Source organism: Nannospalax galili, unplaced genomic scaffold (assembly GCF_000622305.1).
Source record: "Nannospalax galili isolate Female #2095 unplaced genomic scaffold, S.galili_v1.0 scaffold290, whole genome shotgun sequence".
Lineage (NCBI taxonomy): Eukaryota > Metazoa > Chordata > Mammalia > Rodentia > Spalacidae > Nannospalax > Nannospalax galili.
In genome coordinates this window covers 6,776,213-6,794,057 of record NW_008331486.1, presented here as the reverse complement: position 1 = coordinate 6,794,057, position 17,845 = coordinate 6,776,213, and the positions used below count along the sequence as shown (strand labels likewise).

The 17,845-nt window shown below is 52.5% G+C and overlaps 1 protein-coding gene across 2 annotated transcripts in view; it reads left to right on the top strand.

Moving 5' to 3' along the window:
• Ass1 (argininosuccinate synthase 1) overlaps window positions 1–17,845 on the top strand; it is a 55,296-nt gene that overhangs the window by 19,734 nt on the left and 17,717 nt on the right. For both annotated transcript variants that reach the window (XM_008825836.3, XM_029560127.1), the window contains 6 exons: window positions 1,175–1,249; window positions 5,811–5,881; window positions 6,332–6,362; window positions 11,412–11,502; window positions 14,820–14,904; window positions 15,767–15,831. In XM_008825836.3, coding sequence (XP_008824058.1) covers window positions 1,175–1,249; window positions 5,811–5,881; window positions 6,332–6,362; window positions 11,412–11,502; window positions 14,820–14,904; window positions 15,767–15,831 — 418 coding nt within the window. The remainder of the gene's footprint in view (window positions 1–1,174; window positions 1,250–5,810; window positions 5,882–6,331; window positions 6,363–11,411; window positions 11,503–14,819; window positions 14,905–15,766; window positions 15,832–17,845) is intronic.

Here is a 17,845-nt window from a genome sequence, read left to right as displayed (position 1 = left end):
AAAAAGTTATTATCCAACATGAAATCAGCATTTCGAAACTACTAATAGGGGCTTTATGTCTTTTTTTTTTTTTTTTTTTTTTTTTTTGGTACTGATCCTCCATACTGAGTCTCAGGGACGGCTACCTCCCAGGTGCTCAGCCAGGGGTGTGGTGACCATGGTTGCATCTTGTGTGACACAGCCTTGATGTGAGCTCCTCGGCAGTCCTGGGAGACTTACAACCCCCTTCCCCAGTCTCTTCTTCCCTTCCTTGGCACGTCTTTCTCTGTCCCTTGAACAGGCTGGCAACTGTCCCCAGCCCAGGGATAGAGGTGAGCTGCAATGAGTTCTGATGTATTTGACCCCCCCGCATGCCAACCCTCCTCCCCTCCCCCAGACACCCAAGACAGCAGCAGACACCCAAGACAGCAGCGGCTTGCCTACTCACTGTGTGCCTCAGGCACCATGGCCCTTCCTACCGCCACTTGGGTGGGGGGCAGGGTGTCTGGTTTCTGGGCCTTTGTCTACAGAGGCCAAGCCCAGGGGCTGTGATGGGCTAGGAGCAGGGGGGCCCAAGCTGGTCTCTGGGAGCCTGGCTAAGCATAGGGCATTCCCATGGCTGAGCCTGATCTAGAAGCTTCTCCATTTGGGGCTCTTTGGTCTGGAGATAGAGGCCTAAAAAGCACGCCCTGTTACAGTCATACCCCACTAATATCAGTTAGCTATCCATCTGCTTGACACCCCCACACTAGAGCTATTGGACTGGGAGATCTGCTGAGCTCTGCTTCTTGGGAAACTGTCCTTGACCCTGTGGGCCAGTAAGGCCCAAGTGGAATAGGTATGTCTGGGTCTCCACTCCAATTCCCTCTCTCACCCACCCACCATAGCTCTGCAGAGGAGCTAGGACCATACCCCCTCAGTCCACCAAGGGTCACTGAACCATAAATCCCATCTAGTTCAGACCCTCAGGTCTCATTTGGAGAAACTGAGGCCCAGAGGGCCACACAACCATTTGGTCATGGAACTCAGGCCTCTCTACAGTGTCCTTGCTTAACAGGGGTCTCCCTACTCACTCTCCATGGACTAAATCTTCTAGGAGACCAGCAGGAGACCTCTCTCCCAGATGGCTTGTTTCCCAGAAAGGCCTGTGACTGGGTGGGCTCTCCCAAGTTCTGACCCTTTGTCCTGTCTCCAGGTCATTGCCCCCTGGAGGATGCCTGAGTTTTACAACCGGTTCAAGGGCCGCAATGATTTGATGGAGTATGCAAAGGTAGGTTCTGGCCTTTGCTGTAGCCAGGGCTGTCTGAACCAGTGTCATAATGCCAACCTGATCCCCACATGATAGAAGATTGATTGTTCCCCATCCCTTAGCATCTGTTTCCCATACCAAAGTGTGGTCCATCCCTGAGGTGATCCAATCCACCGAGCTGGAAGCCTGCCTCCTTCCCGTTCCCAGGGAGATAAGAGTCCTACCTGGCACTTCTGCAGTGTGTGGGTGTGGATTCCCCAGGGGACAGCCGGGGAGGGGGGCTCTGAGCAGAGAAGCTGTTCTCTGCACCTCAATTACCTGGCTGCTAATTGTCTCAGCGCTTTCCATGGAACAGGTAGGCGCTCCGAGGGGCAGTGTCAGACAAAGCCTTTGGCGGCGCTAGCCTTTTTTTGAAGTACAAGTTGCAATAAAACATATTAGAAGTTTTGCATCAAGATCCTTAGCTGCTCCCCAGGGCACCTTTCTTTTTAGCAACTCGATGGCAGCACTTGACAAACAGCCTCAATCAATCAGACGGGGGAAAAGCAACTCGGTGCACACACCAGAAAATTGCTCAGGTTTTTAAATAGCAGTCGCCAGGGCTGGCTGTGTGCTCGCTGCAGCCAAGGTGCCGCGCCTGGTAGGGGACGCTGCGGGAACGCAGCCCTGCCCCAGCCGCCAGCATCCCATTAGGCCCTGGAGCACTGAGAGGAAAGACCTCCTCCACCATCTGTTGTTTTATTATTAAGAGGGGAGTTTACAAGAGCAAACCCATATGTTGCCAAACAAATCGTCAAATAGTGGTGCTATTAAGGGAGCGGAGGTTGGCGAGGCGGCTCCCCCCCCCCACACTTGTCTTCTTAATGAAGAATATGAGGCAGGCCCTGTCTTTAGGAATAATGAATTATAAACCTGGTACACTGTTTTGTTCCCTCCCAGAGTCAAGGTAGAAATAAGAGCCAGGCCAACCTGTGCTATAACAGCACCTTCCCTGCGAGCCCCACTTCACAGCAGCCTGGCTTTTTCCAGCAAAGATGAATTTGTGTTCCCTCTTTTCTGGAATTTTGGGGAGAAAGCACTTAGCTTCCATCTCAAATAACCTTCAGAACAGGAAAAATTTGCCAGGGAAGGAGGATGTGTGTGCTCACACACCACACACACACGCACGCACACACACACACACACACACACACACACCTGGCAGTCTTCCACTCTCTTCCTGGGGGTCAGGCTCAGGTTGGAGCTGTGGAAAAAACCCCAGTACGTGGAGAAAAGAGACAGCCACACAGAATATAATCCAACGATACAAGCAGCCCAGGGAGAGCTGAGCAGCCAGGAGGCTTTGTATGAAATTCAGAGCCAGTCAGGATCTGAGACAGATGAGAGAAAAATCAATGGAGCTTTGGAAACCTCAGCTTTCAAAACACATAAGTAGCCAGGGCCAAAAGGTGCTCTGGAGACATGAGGCTCCAGCACTTGCTTGACTTCCTGTCCGTCCCTGGACCACCACCCAAGACAAAACACTCTAAACCGTCCCATCTTCATCATTATCATTACAACTCATTAAAAATAATAATAAACAGGATCTGGTGATGCAGACCTATAACCCCCACACTGAGGAGGCTGAGGCAGAAGTATCTCAAGTTTAAGGGCTGCTGGGTAATGAGTGAAGCCCTGTCCTAGAGTAAGAAGAGCTGGGATAGAATGCTTGTTGAGCATGCATGAATCTCTGGGCTCAACCACCAGTACCAAAAAAATAATAATAATAAGCATATATACTACTAAGAATAAGGAATATTAGGGCTGGAGAGATGGCTCAGCAGTTAAGAGCACTGACTGCTCTTGCAGAGGATCCAGGTTCAATTCCCAGCACCCACATGGCGGCTACGATCTGCCTTTAACTCCAGCTCCAGGGGAATCCGAAGCCCTCTTCTGACCTCCGTGGCATTGCACGACACGGGTGTACTCACATACATACAGGCAATACACTCATACACATAAAATTTAAAAGAAAAAGAAAAAGATTCTCTGATATGATAGGATTGGTGTCTCCAGATACCTTGTGGGTGTGGTGACACATGCATGTAATTCCAGCACTGGAGGCAGAAGCTACAAGTTTAAGACCAGCCTGGACACGCATAGACAGAAAATCATAAAAAATAATAAAATATTTTTTAAAAGAATAATTAATATTAAATCAGTTCAAGTTGAGCACTGGGACCAACGTCCTTCCAATGCAGGCGGCTTTGTTTTCCTCCTCAGTTACCTTGAGGTTTGGGGGCGGGGGAGGGGAGGCTTGGGACCGAGGAGACAGAAGTCTCTCAGGTCCTATGGTACACACAGGCTGGCATCTGCCTCTGCTGATTGTGGTCACCTGTCCCACTCTTCCTCTTCTCCATCCTCTCAGCTCCTCTGCGATGGAGCCCAACTGGGAAAAGGTCAGGGTCCTACACCACCCCAAAAGCAAAGGCTCCAGATCACTTGCTCAGTCAACATTAAACAACCTAGAAATGAAGTATTCTCATTTGTCTGTATTGTTTAAATCGAAGGACACAAATTCCAGGGGAGGTTGTGGTTTTATTTTTCTTTTCTTTTACTATTTATTTATTTATGAGACAGAATCTTACTCTGTAGTTCAAGCCTAGTAGCCTGGGCTGGGCTCAGACTCAAAACAATCCTTCTGCTCAGTCCCCCAAGTGCTGGGATTACAGGTATCAACCACCCCACCCAGCATGGCTTTCTTTTTTTAAGCAAGTTTCCTATTACAAGATAAAGAAATGGGCCAAGGGGCTGGAGAGATGGCTCCGTGGTTAAGATAAGAGCACTTGTAGTGGATTCAGGTTCGATTCCCAGCACCCATACGGTGGCTAACAACCATCCAAAACTCCAGTTCCAGGAGTTCTGACGCCCTTTTCTGGCCTCTGCAGGCATTTCATGTCATGGGTGCCCTGCTTGGGTGCATGGACCAATTCCTCAGGAGAGACCCACTGTGCTCCTCTTGGGGCAAGTGCCCTCTTGTACTATCACATCAAGGATGCATCCAGCCACCCAGCTCAGGTGATGGGGGGTGCTCCTCTGACAGGATAGCCCAGAGCTCACTGAGGCTCGTAGTCTGTGGCTGCTGTTCAGTTCACAGAGTATAGTGAGGCTTAGGATCCTTGGTCAGTGCACCACAGGTCACTCCCTGCAGGTCCCAGGACACTGTACAACACAACAGGCCACCTTGAAGACCAAGGCACTGCCATAGTGTGTCACTTGGGGCTAGAGTGGTGACTCAGCTACTAAGAGCACTGACTGCTCTTGCAGAAGTACTGGGTTTGAGTCCCAGCACCCACATGGCAGTTAACAACCATCTGTAACTGCAGTTCCAGGGGGATATGATGCCCTCTTCTGGCCTCCATGGACATTGCACATGGGTGCCCTTACACACATGCAGGCAAAACACTCATACACATAAAATAAAAATAAACAAAAATTGAAAGAAAGAAAAAGAAACAGGCAAACAGGGGTTCACCCTCTTTGTTTAGGTTTAGGACTGTGATAAAGAAACCACGCCAGCTCCAGGAGAGGGTCTAGAATCTTAGCATGAGAGTTGGGTGGACAAACCCTTCTCTAGAGAGACAGTCTCTGGGTGGCACCAGTGGAGACTGAGAGTCCCACTGAGACCACTGGTCTGAGGTGCTGGGGGGCTTGGGAGGCTTCAGTGGTCACTAGCCTAGACCACTTACTGCTCTCTGTCCACCAGAGCTAGGGGGAGGAGTGGTAGAGGTTTCTGAGCTGGAGATCAGAGCCCATGCAGGGTACAGTCAGGTGTCCAGACGCAGGGGTTGCTAAGGCAACCATCTCCTCTCCCTACTCCCACCCCTGAAGCTGAGCAAGATAGGCCTTCAAGAATGGCCAGCAGCTGCTTGGTCCAGGGTCTGGGAGGCTCTCCTTCAGCAATGGCAAAGACCATTTGGGAAGGAAACAGCGTCAAGTCACAACTAATGGATTTGGAAGTCCCCTGACTCTACCCTTGGGGGTCTAGAGAGTGATTATGTGGTTGTTGCATTGGGCTTGGGAGGTATAGTATCTAGAAGGTACTATGAGCTGAATGCTCCCATAAGTGTCCCTCCTTTCACTGGGTTCCCAGGAAACACTGCAAGATCAGGGGAGATGTCTCCATGGCCCACCTGTGGACTGTACATGGGGATTTGGGCTGCCATTGCCCCCAGCTCATAGAATTGTAGTGGGCATCAATAGCAGGTGCCCAGAACCTCTCAACGCAGTGCCTGATACTAAGAACTTTAGGAACCCTAGGAGTGTGGGCTCACAGCATCTTCTGGAAGGAACTCCAAGGTCAGCCTCTGCTCTGTTGCATCTCAGTCTTGTGGTTAGTGTGGGCACATCTAGCACTGGCCCTCATCCCCCCCCCCCAAGCCCCCTGCAATCTCAGGAGGGGAATGGCCCATGGACCATGGACTTTTACCTGAGTGGGGGCCAGAGTCAGGGGCTGTCCGGACCTTGAGAGAGCCCAGGTAGAACTTGACCCTCACGTGTCCTTTCAGGAGACTCACCTTGTTTATTTTGTCTTCACCTATAGCAACATGGAATCCCCATCCCGGTCACACCCAAGAGCCCCTGGAGCATGGATGAAAACCTTATGCACATCAGGTAAGACCTACCCCTCAGCACCTGGCCTTGACCTTCACCACAAACTTGCCATGTTCACGTCTGCTCCTGAGTGAACTGGCAGACCTGGTTTCCTGGGGTATCAGGAATGACTTCTCAGAAGTAGCCTCAAAGATGAAAAGGGCCTGACTGAGAACAGTGTTAGAGGCAGAGGGAACAGCCTGAGAAGTACATCAGAGCAAAGGCGCCATGTGTAGAACCCCAGGGCTGCACCCACAAGACTGAGGGAGAAAACCCCAACTCTTTTTGTTACCTACAGCTCCCACAGCTACCTGAGGTGGCCAAGAATGCTCTAGACAGGGTTGGTAGCAAGTGCTTTGGCAGAGAGAAAAGGTAGATCAGGCTTGTGGGCATTTAATGGGGTAGGTAGAAGGAGTGTATGTAGCGCGGCTGTGTGTACCCAGCTCACCCCATCGTCCCTCTTGTCCACAGCTATGAAGCCGGAATCCTGGAGAACCCCAAGGTGAGTCCCCTCTTCCCAGGAGCCAGCACCCTGTGGTGGGAGTCCATGCCTGGCTTGAGGCTATGTGATGCATGTGAGGCCTAATTTGAAATTTCATGGGGGGGCTGGGTGTGAGGCCCTAACTATGCATGCCAGGCTCCCAAACCCTCCCAGGGGCCTGTTTGCCTGCCCCTTTCCATGCTGTGTGTAGAGTCCTCCTCTAACCCCTACTCATACACACTTCTGGTCTTTCACTAATTGCCATGGAGGTGAATGGTAGAAGGAAATATTTCAGGGCAGCAGAAAGATAGTGTGATTGGGTGGTAATAAAGAGGTAATTAGGCAGATGAGACACTTGTGGGAGGGCCCAGCCTATGCCCACAGCCCTAGGCAGGGAGGCTGGGCCACTGCATAGATTGGGGGGTGGGGGCTAGAACTCAAGGACCCATTTGTCTGGGTCTGCATTGTTCCACACCCATGCTGGCCACCCTGATGCCTGGCAGCAGCCTCCCAGCCTGGCCCGGCTGGGCCCTGAAGTCCAGATTGAAGTTTAAGGTTTCTCTCTCCGGGGATTTCTTTGTGTCTCCCCCTGTCCACTGTGGGAGGTGGGGGAGGCAGGGCCAACTCTATCATGGGAAGAGAAAAATCTCTTTGTCTCTGAGGGAATGGCTCTAGTTCCTGGCCCAGCCCCACACCCTGGGCGGCTGCTTTGTGGGGGGGGAGGGTAGGCTGCTTGGAAGACACAGGGAATACTGGCAGCTGGGCCTTGGGGATCTGAGGCCAGCTGGAGGAGATGCCTGGTGATTTGGGTCAGGATGGGGAGAGTGGAGCCCTGCTAAGGTCGTAAGATGGCGCCCAAGCCTGTACCCCCTGACTTCACTCCTGTGCACCCCCACCCACCCTGACAGCACCAAGCCCAGCCCCCAGTCAGTGTTCACCATTCTAGAATGTATGGCAACAGGCCTGGCCTCTGCCATTTTTCTGCTTTGATCTCTTTGGAATATAGACTGTGAAATTTCATTTTATGGGTGGGGAAACTGAGGCCCATAGCATTGACTCCTCCTGGGCAGCTGCTGTTCAACAGAAGAGCAGCTGGGGGGCCCTCAGTGTTGGTGTTCTCTCCCCACCTGCCCACTGGCCCTCCTGGGCCCACACTTGTCACTCAAGAAAGCCGGCACCCTTGTCCTCCCAACCGCCCCCCCCCCCGGTACTGATGGGCCCATGGGGCTGCTGCCTGCCGGCCACGGGTGTTTCTAGTTCATGCTCCGTTGACCCCATGACACTCGGACCAGCCACTGCTCATTAACCAGTCAGTCACACCAAGGGGGGCCCAGAGCTGAGCCACAGAAGAAGCACTTCTAGGTAGTTCCAGACCGGCTCCTGCAGACCCAGGCACACTGGGAAACCACTCCCACTCAACTCCCCTCTCAACAGCCCATGACTCTCCTCACCAGAGTTGAGACACCCCAAAACTGACCACCTCAGAACTGGGGGGGGGGGCATAGCTGAGGCCACATGGGCAGTTTGGGGCCTGAGTCTTGGTGTGATTACCATGTCACGATGGACAGGTCTAGGTCCCAGGGCTGAGCATGTCTTGATCAAGGTTGCTGCCAGCTAATCCAGACTCGGGTCCTAGCAATAAGCACCCTCACCCGAACTTCAACATTCTGTTTTTTACTGCTGTGCAGTTTCCAACCAGGCACCCAACCTCTCTGAGCCTCTAATTCCTCATGTACAAAGTAGGAAATCATCAAAACTATCCAGTGCTTGGTGTGGCCTGGGGTAAGGCTTCAGGCATGGAGATGGGGGAGTTGCCTTTCTTCCTTAGCCTACAGGTCCTGGGTCTGCTCAGAGCCCTCCTCATCAAGCAGGAGAAACAGGCTGGACTGGGTATGTGAGTGCAGGGCCACCAAGGGCCCCTAGGGCCCCAGCCACTCCTGCCATTCTGGCCAGAGAACCGGCGCTGTCCTCTACATTGGCTTGGCTACAGAGGCTCCCCCAAACCCACAGCACCCATACGTTTGGTTTCTGTGTCTCCATACAGCACCCCAGCCCCCCCACCCCCAGGGAGGAGAGCTCTGAGAGCTTAAAGGAGCCCCTCCCCCTTCCCCTAAAAAAGCCCCAAGACTCGAGGTCTGAGGAAGGGAGGGTTTGAGGCAGATGGCTGAACCATTTTCTGCCTCCGCAAGGGCTGATTGAAGGGCAATGAGGCAGCTAACACGGAGAAAGATAGAAATTTACTTGCTTTAACTTCATACGGCCCACAGTGAAAGAGTTCATTCAGTCACCGGCCGCCATATCTGATGGGTGAATAAGCCACCCCAACATCGATCATGCCTCTACATCATGGTTTAGTTCATGGACCATTTGCCGCAATCTCTCCTTCTCGGGCCCTGTTTCATGCTTTCTTTTGCCCTCTCCCCCATTTTCAGGCAGGACTGGATGGCTGGTTAAGATGTTCCTCCCCCTCTGTGACTTATTTGAGATGAGCTCTGATAATAATTTCCTTTGTTGTGGCAAAACTTGAATTAATATCTCTCTCTCTCTCTCTCTCTCTCTCTCTCTCTCTCTCTCTCTGTCTTCTTCCCTCACCCCACCCAGATGACATTGGAAGCAAGCCCTCCTGTGGGGGTGGATAAATGGCACCAGATAATCAACTACAAACTACTTGTCGCTTGAACTGGGCTTTTAGGAGCGAGGGTTAAAAAGAAGGTAGGCGCCAGGCAAGCTCAGAATGCAAAGCAAATGTTTTATTTCTATGTAGTTATTTGATGGAATTGGGGCTGTCTGCTCCCTACCACACCCCTCCCCCACAGCCCCAACTTCTCTGTGGAGTGTGCAGACTTGTCCTGGGAACCTTCCTGTCTCTTCTCTTCTTCCCAACACAAAGAAGGTGAAGCTGGAGAAAGTGACAGGTTCAGATTTGAAGCTGCTGGTGCCACAGTCGGTCACAGCACAGACAGGAACTGGAGGAAAGGAGGTCTGGGGGGTCCTTGGTGCACGCGCCCCAGTTTGAGTTAGGCCTGGGCTTGGGGAGTTCTACCCAGGTGGAGAAGAGACCGTGGGATTGTACTAGTTACTCCAAGGTCCAGCCTTGGTTCCTTTACCCTTTGAGCTCAGTTCTAGGCCTGTCTGTGTCTAGAAAATGGTGGTCTTTGCACCACTCAGAGGAGCCCAGGAACCTGGTGTTTCTCTGAAGCTAGTCCTGAGTCTGTCCCATGATAAATGGTCTGACTCACTCCAGCCATAGGCTCCAAACTTCATCTAAGCCCAGGTGGCCCCATAGCACTTGGGGAAGTGGGATGCTAGAAAGAGCCCCACAGTGAGATTTGGACAGCCTCTTCTCTGAGCCTTGTTTTTACATCTGCTTCCTGTAGGTCTTATGCCTGGGAATCCTTAAGAACCCTTCATACCTCCCTGGGTCTATCTTTAAGGCTAGCCTGGGCTCTTGCGTGTACCACATAAGTAGAAAGAGATGAAGAGATGCAGTCACTTTTGGGGCATAGCTCCCATCACAGGGTCCCTCAGATCTCAGAAGCAGAGCTGAATGGATGAGGTGTGCTGGCATGCATGGGGTTCTTGAGACATGATATTTTCAATGCTAAAACCAGGCAGATCCAGGAAAAATGGGGTGGTCAGTCACTCTGGCACAGAGCTGGCAGTTAAACAGCCTAGGGCACCTTCCTGTGGCCTCTGTTGGAAGGTGGCACAGTATCCATTGCTAGCTGCCTTCACACCAGGCCTTGCTTAGTATTTTCTCAGTGCTGCACTAAAGTGTGAGACAGTCACAAGGACAAGTTTCTTTTCGTCAGGAGGACCTGAGCTCAAACAAGGACAGCAGCTTTCTGAAGGCAGCACAGCATGGCCTAATCTATGGCTCAGGGATGCTTTTCACTATTCTAAAGTCTAACATAGCTGAGTGTGGTGGTAAACACCTGTAATCCCAGCACTCAGGAGGTAGAGGCAGGATCAGGAATTCAAGGCTAGCCTGGATTACACGAGACACCGTCTCCAACACAAAGCAAAATCTATCAGTTATTGAGAGCTTCGTGAGTTCCCTTCCCATGTGCCAGGTGCCCAGGAGCAGGCGGGAACATGGTTCCTGTGAAATAACTGTCATAACTATGGTACCTCCCTGAAGCCCGTGTTTCCGCCTCTGTGAACGGACAGCAGCGTTCATCCTTATCAGAGCTGCTTGGAACGCCAAAATGAGCAGTGGTGTGTGAATGAGCTCAAGGTTTTGAAAGGGAAGACGAGGGACTGTGGTTCCCAGATGTCAGCAGGCAGACAGAACAGTTGGGCAGAGGATGCCCATGGGACAGACTTGAGCAGTCAGACCCAGAGGCTCCTGTCGCCACAGTGGCAAGTGTCCAGGCTTCAGCCTTGGGTGGGGGAAGCTGAGGCCTTGGGAGGTGGGAGCGAATTTTGAGAAAGTCTCAGGCAGCAAGCAGCCCTCCGCCTCAAGACGAGAGGCCCATTTTCCAACGCACCCGAGGAAAAATATACATAAAGGTTGATGTGTTTTCAAATGGTTTTGCTTTGCTGTTCTCTTTTCTCCCTGTGAGTATTAACCTCGGGGACCCCAGGGATGGCTCGGCTCGCCGGAGCACCTGCTGGGGTCACGCACAGTCATTAGCTTTGCGGTCAGTGCAGAATAAACCCCAATTCCAGGCGCCCACGCGAGCGTGCGCGCGGCTCCCGGGAAGCCGCGTTCCGCTGCCACCACCGCACTCCTGTGAAGTCCTACTTTTCCTGCCTGACTTGTTTCTCTCCCGCTATTCCACCTCCAGCTGTGGGGGCGGCAAAGAAAAAGATGAGATCAAGTTGAGGGGAAAAATTGTCTGATTTCTTGAGCCCTTTGTTTCCCAGGCCCCTGGCAGGCGGGGCTAGCTGGGAGCTGGGGGCCCACTGGACCAACTGGCTGATGTGGAGGGGTCCTGGATAGGGGGCCATGGCCAGGGGTCCTGGGTAGGGGCAAGGATGTACAGGTGCCTGTAGGAGGTGGGAAGCAGGTGTGCAGGCTTGGCTCAGGAGGCCCCAACCAACCTCCAACCGCTTTCTTTTTCTTAGAATCAAGCTCCTCCGGGTCTCTATACAAAGACCCAGGACCCCGCCAAAGCACCCAACACCCCCGATGTCCTTGAGATAGAATTCAAAAAAGGTATGTGCCCATTCATCGGGATTCGGGGGGGGGGGAAGTGTCAAGTTTAAAAGACCCAGCTCCTTTCCGTACCTGGGACTCAGGCTCTTTGTAAGTCCTCTGTGTTTCTGGAAGTCAGGGCTCAGGCAGAGGCCTAACAGTGTGGAATTTCCAGGCCTGAGAAGAAGACTCCCTAGATTGCCCACCAATTCACTGACACCTGATCTTGCCTGAGAACCTTGTTTCAGAATAGCTGGCTTTAAGAAAGCCACTCCACTTCCCTGGACCTCAGTTTCCCCATCTGCAAACTGGGATAAGAGCCTGCTGTTTTCCTTGTGTAGAATGGGATCTGTCCCGGAAACATTCAGTCAGGTGCTGACACCAGAAATGGCCCAGTAAATGACAAGGTGGTCATAAGATTGACCTCAGGGAGCTGGAGAGATGGCTCGGAGGTTAAGAGCACGGGCTGCTCTTGCAGAGGAGCCAGGTTCGATTCCCAGCACCCACATGGCAACTAGCAACTGTCTGTATCCCCAGTTCCAGGGGATCTAAAGCCCTCTTCTGACCTCTGCAGGCATTGCAAAACACAGGTACACTTACATACATGCAGGCAATACACTCATTCACACACATAGAATAAAAATAATAAATAAGGGACTGGAGAGATGGCTCAGCGGTTAAGAACACTGACTGTTCTTGCAGAAGACCTGGGTTTGAATCCCAGCACCTACATGGCAGCTAACAACTGTCCGTAGCTCCGGATCCAGGGGATCTGACAGTCTCTTCTGTCTTCCGTGGGCATTGCATGACACGGATGCACTTACCTACATGCAGGCAATACATGCATACACATAAAAATAATAAATAAAATATTTAAATTTAAAAAATAAATAAGCCCGGTGTGGTGGCACACGCCTTTAATCCCAGCACTCAGAAGACACAGGCAGGCGATCTCTGTGAGTTCAAGGCCAGCCTGGTCTCCAAAGCAAATCCAGGCCAGCTGGGGCTACAGGGAGACCCTGTCTCAAAAAAAAATAATAATAAAATAAAATAAAATATTTTTTTAAAAGACTGGCCTCAGGGACCCTACCATTTGGCTCATCCCAAGTTAGGTGTTTGGGGTCTCCAGTGACCCTGGACTCGAAGCTGCTGTCCCTCTGGCTCTGCCCATGATAGAGGGTGTCCTGATCGCCTTTATCTCTTCTGCCACCAAAAGCATTTGTTGACCTGGCATAAAGGGTATTCTTGCCCTGGAGAAAAGAGTGGGGCAAGATGTACGTGGTGATGGTGGAACAGAACCCAGCTCAGTGAGGGCATGGGGCTCTGAGGAGAAGACACTTCCAGGAGGCTGCAGAGGTCAGGAAGGCTTCCTGGAGGAGGTGGTGCCTAGCAGGAGCTAGAGGCAGCACAAAGCTAAGCAGGGAGGCTGGTCATCCATCCACCAAAGGGGCCACCAGGCTAGACCAACAGACAGAGCGAGAGGGGCATTGGAGCTCAGTCTTTCCCCAGAGTGCCTCAGAGTTGGATGATGGAGTGATGGAGGGAGCAGGGGTTCAACCCCAGGCTCACTCTTTGCTTTGACCTTGTGAGACTTCACCCCTTGGGGGCTCGGGTCCACGCACCTGTAAAATGGGCTGCAAAAACAATGCTTGCAGCTGCCAAGTGTGGTATGTGAATGGGGTTCTGGAACTGTCATGAATGTGCCACCTCTTCCATCCTTTCCCAAGAGCCTGGGTAACCAGCCAGTGGACCTCCCCTTCGCTCCCCAAAACGGTGCAAACCCCGGAATCCCACGCTACCCAGAGACCAAAGAGGCCTTGATTGGGACCCTAAAGACAGCTGGAGCCCTAGGTCCCTCTAAGCCCTCTCTGTCCAACCCAGGCCTGAGTCCCAAGCGTGGGGCCTCTGAGCAGATGGTGGGGCAGACCACGCCACACCACAGGCTTCCTGCACAGGGGGCCTCCCGGGAGCTGGAGAGAGCAGAGGGTGGGAGGTAAGCAGGAGGCAGTGGAGGGTCCTGGGCACAGGCCTCCAATAGCCCATCCTGGATGAACAGGGAAGCCCCTGGGCCGAGCTGGAGAAGAGACGTGATCTATTGTAATAATCTGGGGACTGTCTGGAAAAAAAAGAGGGGAGGCACCCTCCCCTGCCTAGTCCCCATTCACTCTCTAGTTAATTTATTTGAAGTTTTAATCTAATTATTAACTATTTTAAAAGCTAAGAGGCTTTCTCTGGCAGCAGCACCAACAATGTCAACCTCTCCTCCCAGGCAGGCCCCATCCAAGGCCCCAGCCTTGGGTGATAATAGGGCCTGGGAGGGAGAGAAAGCGAGAGGCGAGGGGTAGGGGGTGGCGAGGGGGCTTAAGGTTCATTATTGGGCAGACTTACATTTAATAGCAATTTACAACCAAGTTATAAAACCCCTGGAAATGGGGGTTAAGAATGGCGGGGCTGTCAGCGCCCTGAGCGGAGCCCCTCCAAACGGCGCCTGGCTAATAAAGCCGCTATTGAGCCCTGATTGGCACCCGATGGCTCGCTACATGGTAATGAGCCAGGCAGATGGGTGGGGGATTAGCCGCCAACTTTGAACAGCTTTTCTTTGTCACTGTTACGGCTCTCTTGTTAGCCCCCTAATACATTTATTGCCCATTTCACACCGCTAGAGAAAGTGCCCTTGCTATTCAGAGTCAACCCCTAACCCACCCACTGCCCCCTCCCCGCCATCCCCCTCAACACGGCCCTTCCCTGGCTGAGCCTCGGCTGCCTCCCTCCTGCCCTCCTGTCCTCTGCCACCCCAGACCACGTCTCAGAATTCAAGGATGCCTGCCGGAGCCGGCACTAGCCTAGTTCATCCATCAGGTGGCTGTGTGAGGGTCTGGGGCTCATATCCACCTGGTAAGCATGGCAGAGAGGTGCGTGGATGTGTGTGTGTGTGTGTGCACACGCGTGTGCATACTCACAGGGCTCGGCTGCATCTCAGCCAGGCGGCCCCCGGGTAGCTGGTGGGACAGAAGGCGCTCCTTGGTAAGACAATGGTGGAGCGTGAAATTCAATTAGTTCAGGGCCTGGTTCCAATTTCACAGCCCCTAAATGCTAAAGGGACAGAGAGAATAGGAGGGTGGGGGTAAGCGTTTTTATTGCGTTTTTCCCTTTCATTCTGGGGGGCTTTCGCGCCCATTCGCTCCCCCCAGCACAGGGCTTTGAAGGAGTCATTCGGACTCCATATCTGTCACATCCATTTAAGGCGTTGCGGGTGGAGGGAGAGGGCGGGGTGCTGGGCACAGGCTGTTCTGCTGAACCCCAGCCCAGAGGCCTCCTGCCCTCTCTTTCTGCCCTAGGGGTCCCAGTGAAAGTGACCAATGTCAAGGATGGCACCACCCACCACACCTCCTTGGAACTCTTCTTGTACCTGAATGAAGTCGCGTGAGTGTCCACAGCCTGCCTGGCCTTCCAGGACTACCACCTACCTTGGGAAAGCACTGATTTGGATCGTTGTGACTAATGGTCACAACTGAGGTTCAGGGCCAGAAAGACAGGCTCTGTCTTGTCCCTGTAGGCACAGAGTCTCCTGGATCAAGGGAGTTGGTTTGGCAGGAAAGTCCTCAAGGTCCCTATATAAACCCCAAAGCATGAGCTGGTGAGATGGCTCAGTGGGTAAAGGCATTTTCTGCCAAGCCTGATGACCTGAGTTCTGTCTCTAGAACTCACTTGAGAAAGAGAACCAGCTCCCACAAGATGTCCTCTGACCTACACACACACACACACACACACACGTATGCACACACATGTGACTGTAGCATGCATGTGCACCTCCACAAAAATATAAATAAAAACCCAAAATGAAAAACCTACTGGGCATGGCTTGTGAGATCGAGGCCAGCCTGGGCTACATAGTGAATTCCAGACCAGCCGGGGCTACAGGGAGACTCTGTCTCAAAAAGACCAATCAATTAATCAGTCAATCAACCAAATAATACCCCACAGTCCCTGAAGATAAAAACCCCAGGGCATCTACTGCCTCCTAGGGTCAGTCCAGCTGGGGCCCCAGGATATAAAGGGGAGATGAGCTTAGTGAGGGCTTGGCCAGGCGGATCCCAGGAGAGAGCTAAAGGAAGACTCTAAGCTGAGTCTTAGAGCCTGAGACAGCCAGTACCCACACAGGTAGCTCTGTAGCCAAGCCAAAGCCACCAGCAGCAGCATACAGTCCCGAGCCTGGCTCAATGGTTGGCCGATGTCCCCAAGCCTTGGGAAAGCATCTGAATCCAAGTGAACTTTTCCTCCCCAGGGGCAAGCATGGAGTGGGCCGTATCGACATTGTGGAGAACCGCTTCATTGGAATGAAGTCCCGGGGTGAGTGGGCTCTGTAGCCCTGGGGAGCCTGCCTTGGCACCTCCAGAGACCCCTGTCCCATTTTGACGCCATCATCCTATGCTGTGTAGATGACCCCAAGCAAGTCCCTTTACCTCACACCATTGCAACTTCCCCTTCTTCCCCTGACCCCCACCCCAGTGAAGTGGAGACAGCAGCCTTTGCCCTTGACATCCCAGGGTACTGGGAGAGGAGCTGGCCCTAGAGTTGGAAGGGGCCTGGGAAAGAGGGGAGGCCTGGAGGTCAGCCTCTCTCGTGTCATGGGGCGGGCCAGCCAGGTCAGGAGGCTGACCGTGCAGGGCTAATTTCGTGGTCATTAAGGCGCCTTTCTAGCACCAAGCAGGCAGGGCGGAGTTCCTGGGCGGGGGGAATCAATGGGGTGTTCATGGACAAGACTATCCCCTGCACAGGAAACTGAACAGGTCAAGGCTGGCTGTGTCAGGCATGCTTTCAAGGCCCTTTTTCCTGGGACAGATGGGCTTTACCTTTCTTTGGCTGGCCTAGGCTGCCAGCGTGGGATCATTAGATCCCCACCTGCTGATAAATGGCTAGTTAGTTCCAGGGTATGCTGCGTTGGTCCCCAGGCACCTGCCTCTGTCTTCTCATGATTCCTTCTGTCAGTCATGTGCCATTTCACTGGCTGTACTCTCCTCAGTTTACCCATCTACCCAACGTCCCCATCCCAGGTCCCTGTGGGTCACCACATGTGTATTAAATCAATGCCTCAGTGTTTTTAGAGGACTATCCTCAGCAGTTTGGGTCCCTAAACGTTTAAATACCAGTCACCACTTCCCACCCCTGTTCTGGCAGATGTTCTAATACTTTGCTTCTGGGCAGACTGGAAAAGAATAACACGGCTGGATAAAACCAGGCCAATGTTCAGCCTCAGCTTTGGTCCTAGGGGACATTTTTATCGAGATCCCAGTTCTGAAGCTGATGGGCAGACGTCAGCTGCTAGAGAAAATGTGGGTCCAGGATCTTGATCCCTGAGCTTGGACTTGTGTCTCTGGGTCTTGGTTTCCCCAAGTGTTCCTGGGTCAGTCTCAGAGGGACAGTCTGCCTCTGACCCTGGGGGTGGGGACGAGGAGGGGTTGGAGCTGCCAGTTGCCTCTTTCCAGGGTTTTTCTCTCCCCACATTTATTATCTGTGTGAATCAACCCAAAGCTCTCTAAGGAGAGCCTTTTGATGAACAGTGCTCTAATTAGCTGTTCCTTTTATCCCGGCTTACCTTTGTCTCTTACCTATTTAACATCTGATTAAATGTTTCTTTGTCTCTACCTGCCCTTGAGAGCCACACAATGGAATTTCTCTAAGGCAGCTGCTGGGGGACCTTGGGAGAGACCTACACCTCATTTTATAGATGGGGACACCAAGGGCTCTGGCGAGGCAAGGACTCGCTACAAGTGCCAGGCACATGAGTGACAGAACTCAGGCTGACAGTCCCCCGCTCAGGAGGCATGAGGAAGAGGCCTAGGAGCCTCGGCTCTGGAGAGAGACAGATCCCAGTGAATGGCCGTCATTTCCCAGGGAAGTGCTGGGTGAGCACTGGACTCTCTGGGTCCCAGTACAGCTCAGGTGTATCAGAAACCAATCATCATACTCTGCCTATGCCCGAGGCAGGCATCACTAATCATTGCAGCACTATTCTATTGAATCCAGATGCAACTGAGTGTTGCTCGAAGTTACTGCCAATCCATCAGGATGATTACAACCAAGATTGTTGCTGACTTCCCTTGCTAAGAAGATAAGGGCTGACCTGACCCATCCCAAATCTTAAATGGCACCCTGCTGAATAGGGGAGCAAAAATGTGCCAAAGGAGGTGGTGATGAACCACCTAGTCAAGGAAGACAGCCTGGAGGACTTGGTGGAATAGGCCCCAACTACGGGTTGGAAAGAGAGGCTAGAAAGAGACAGGCCTGGTGGTGGTATTGGGTATCTTCTGATGGAGACCTAATACTGAGGGTCACTTTGGTGCCCAGCCTGAGTCCTGACCCT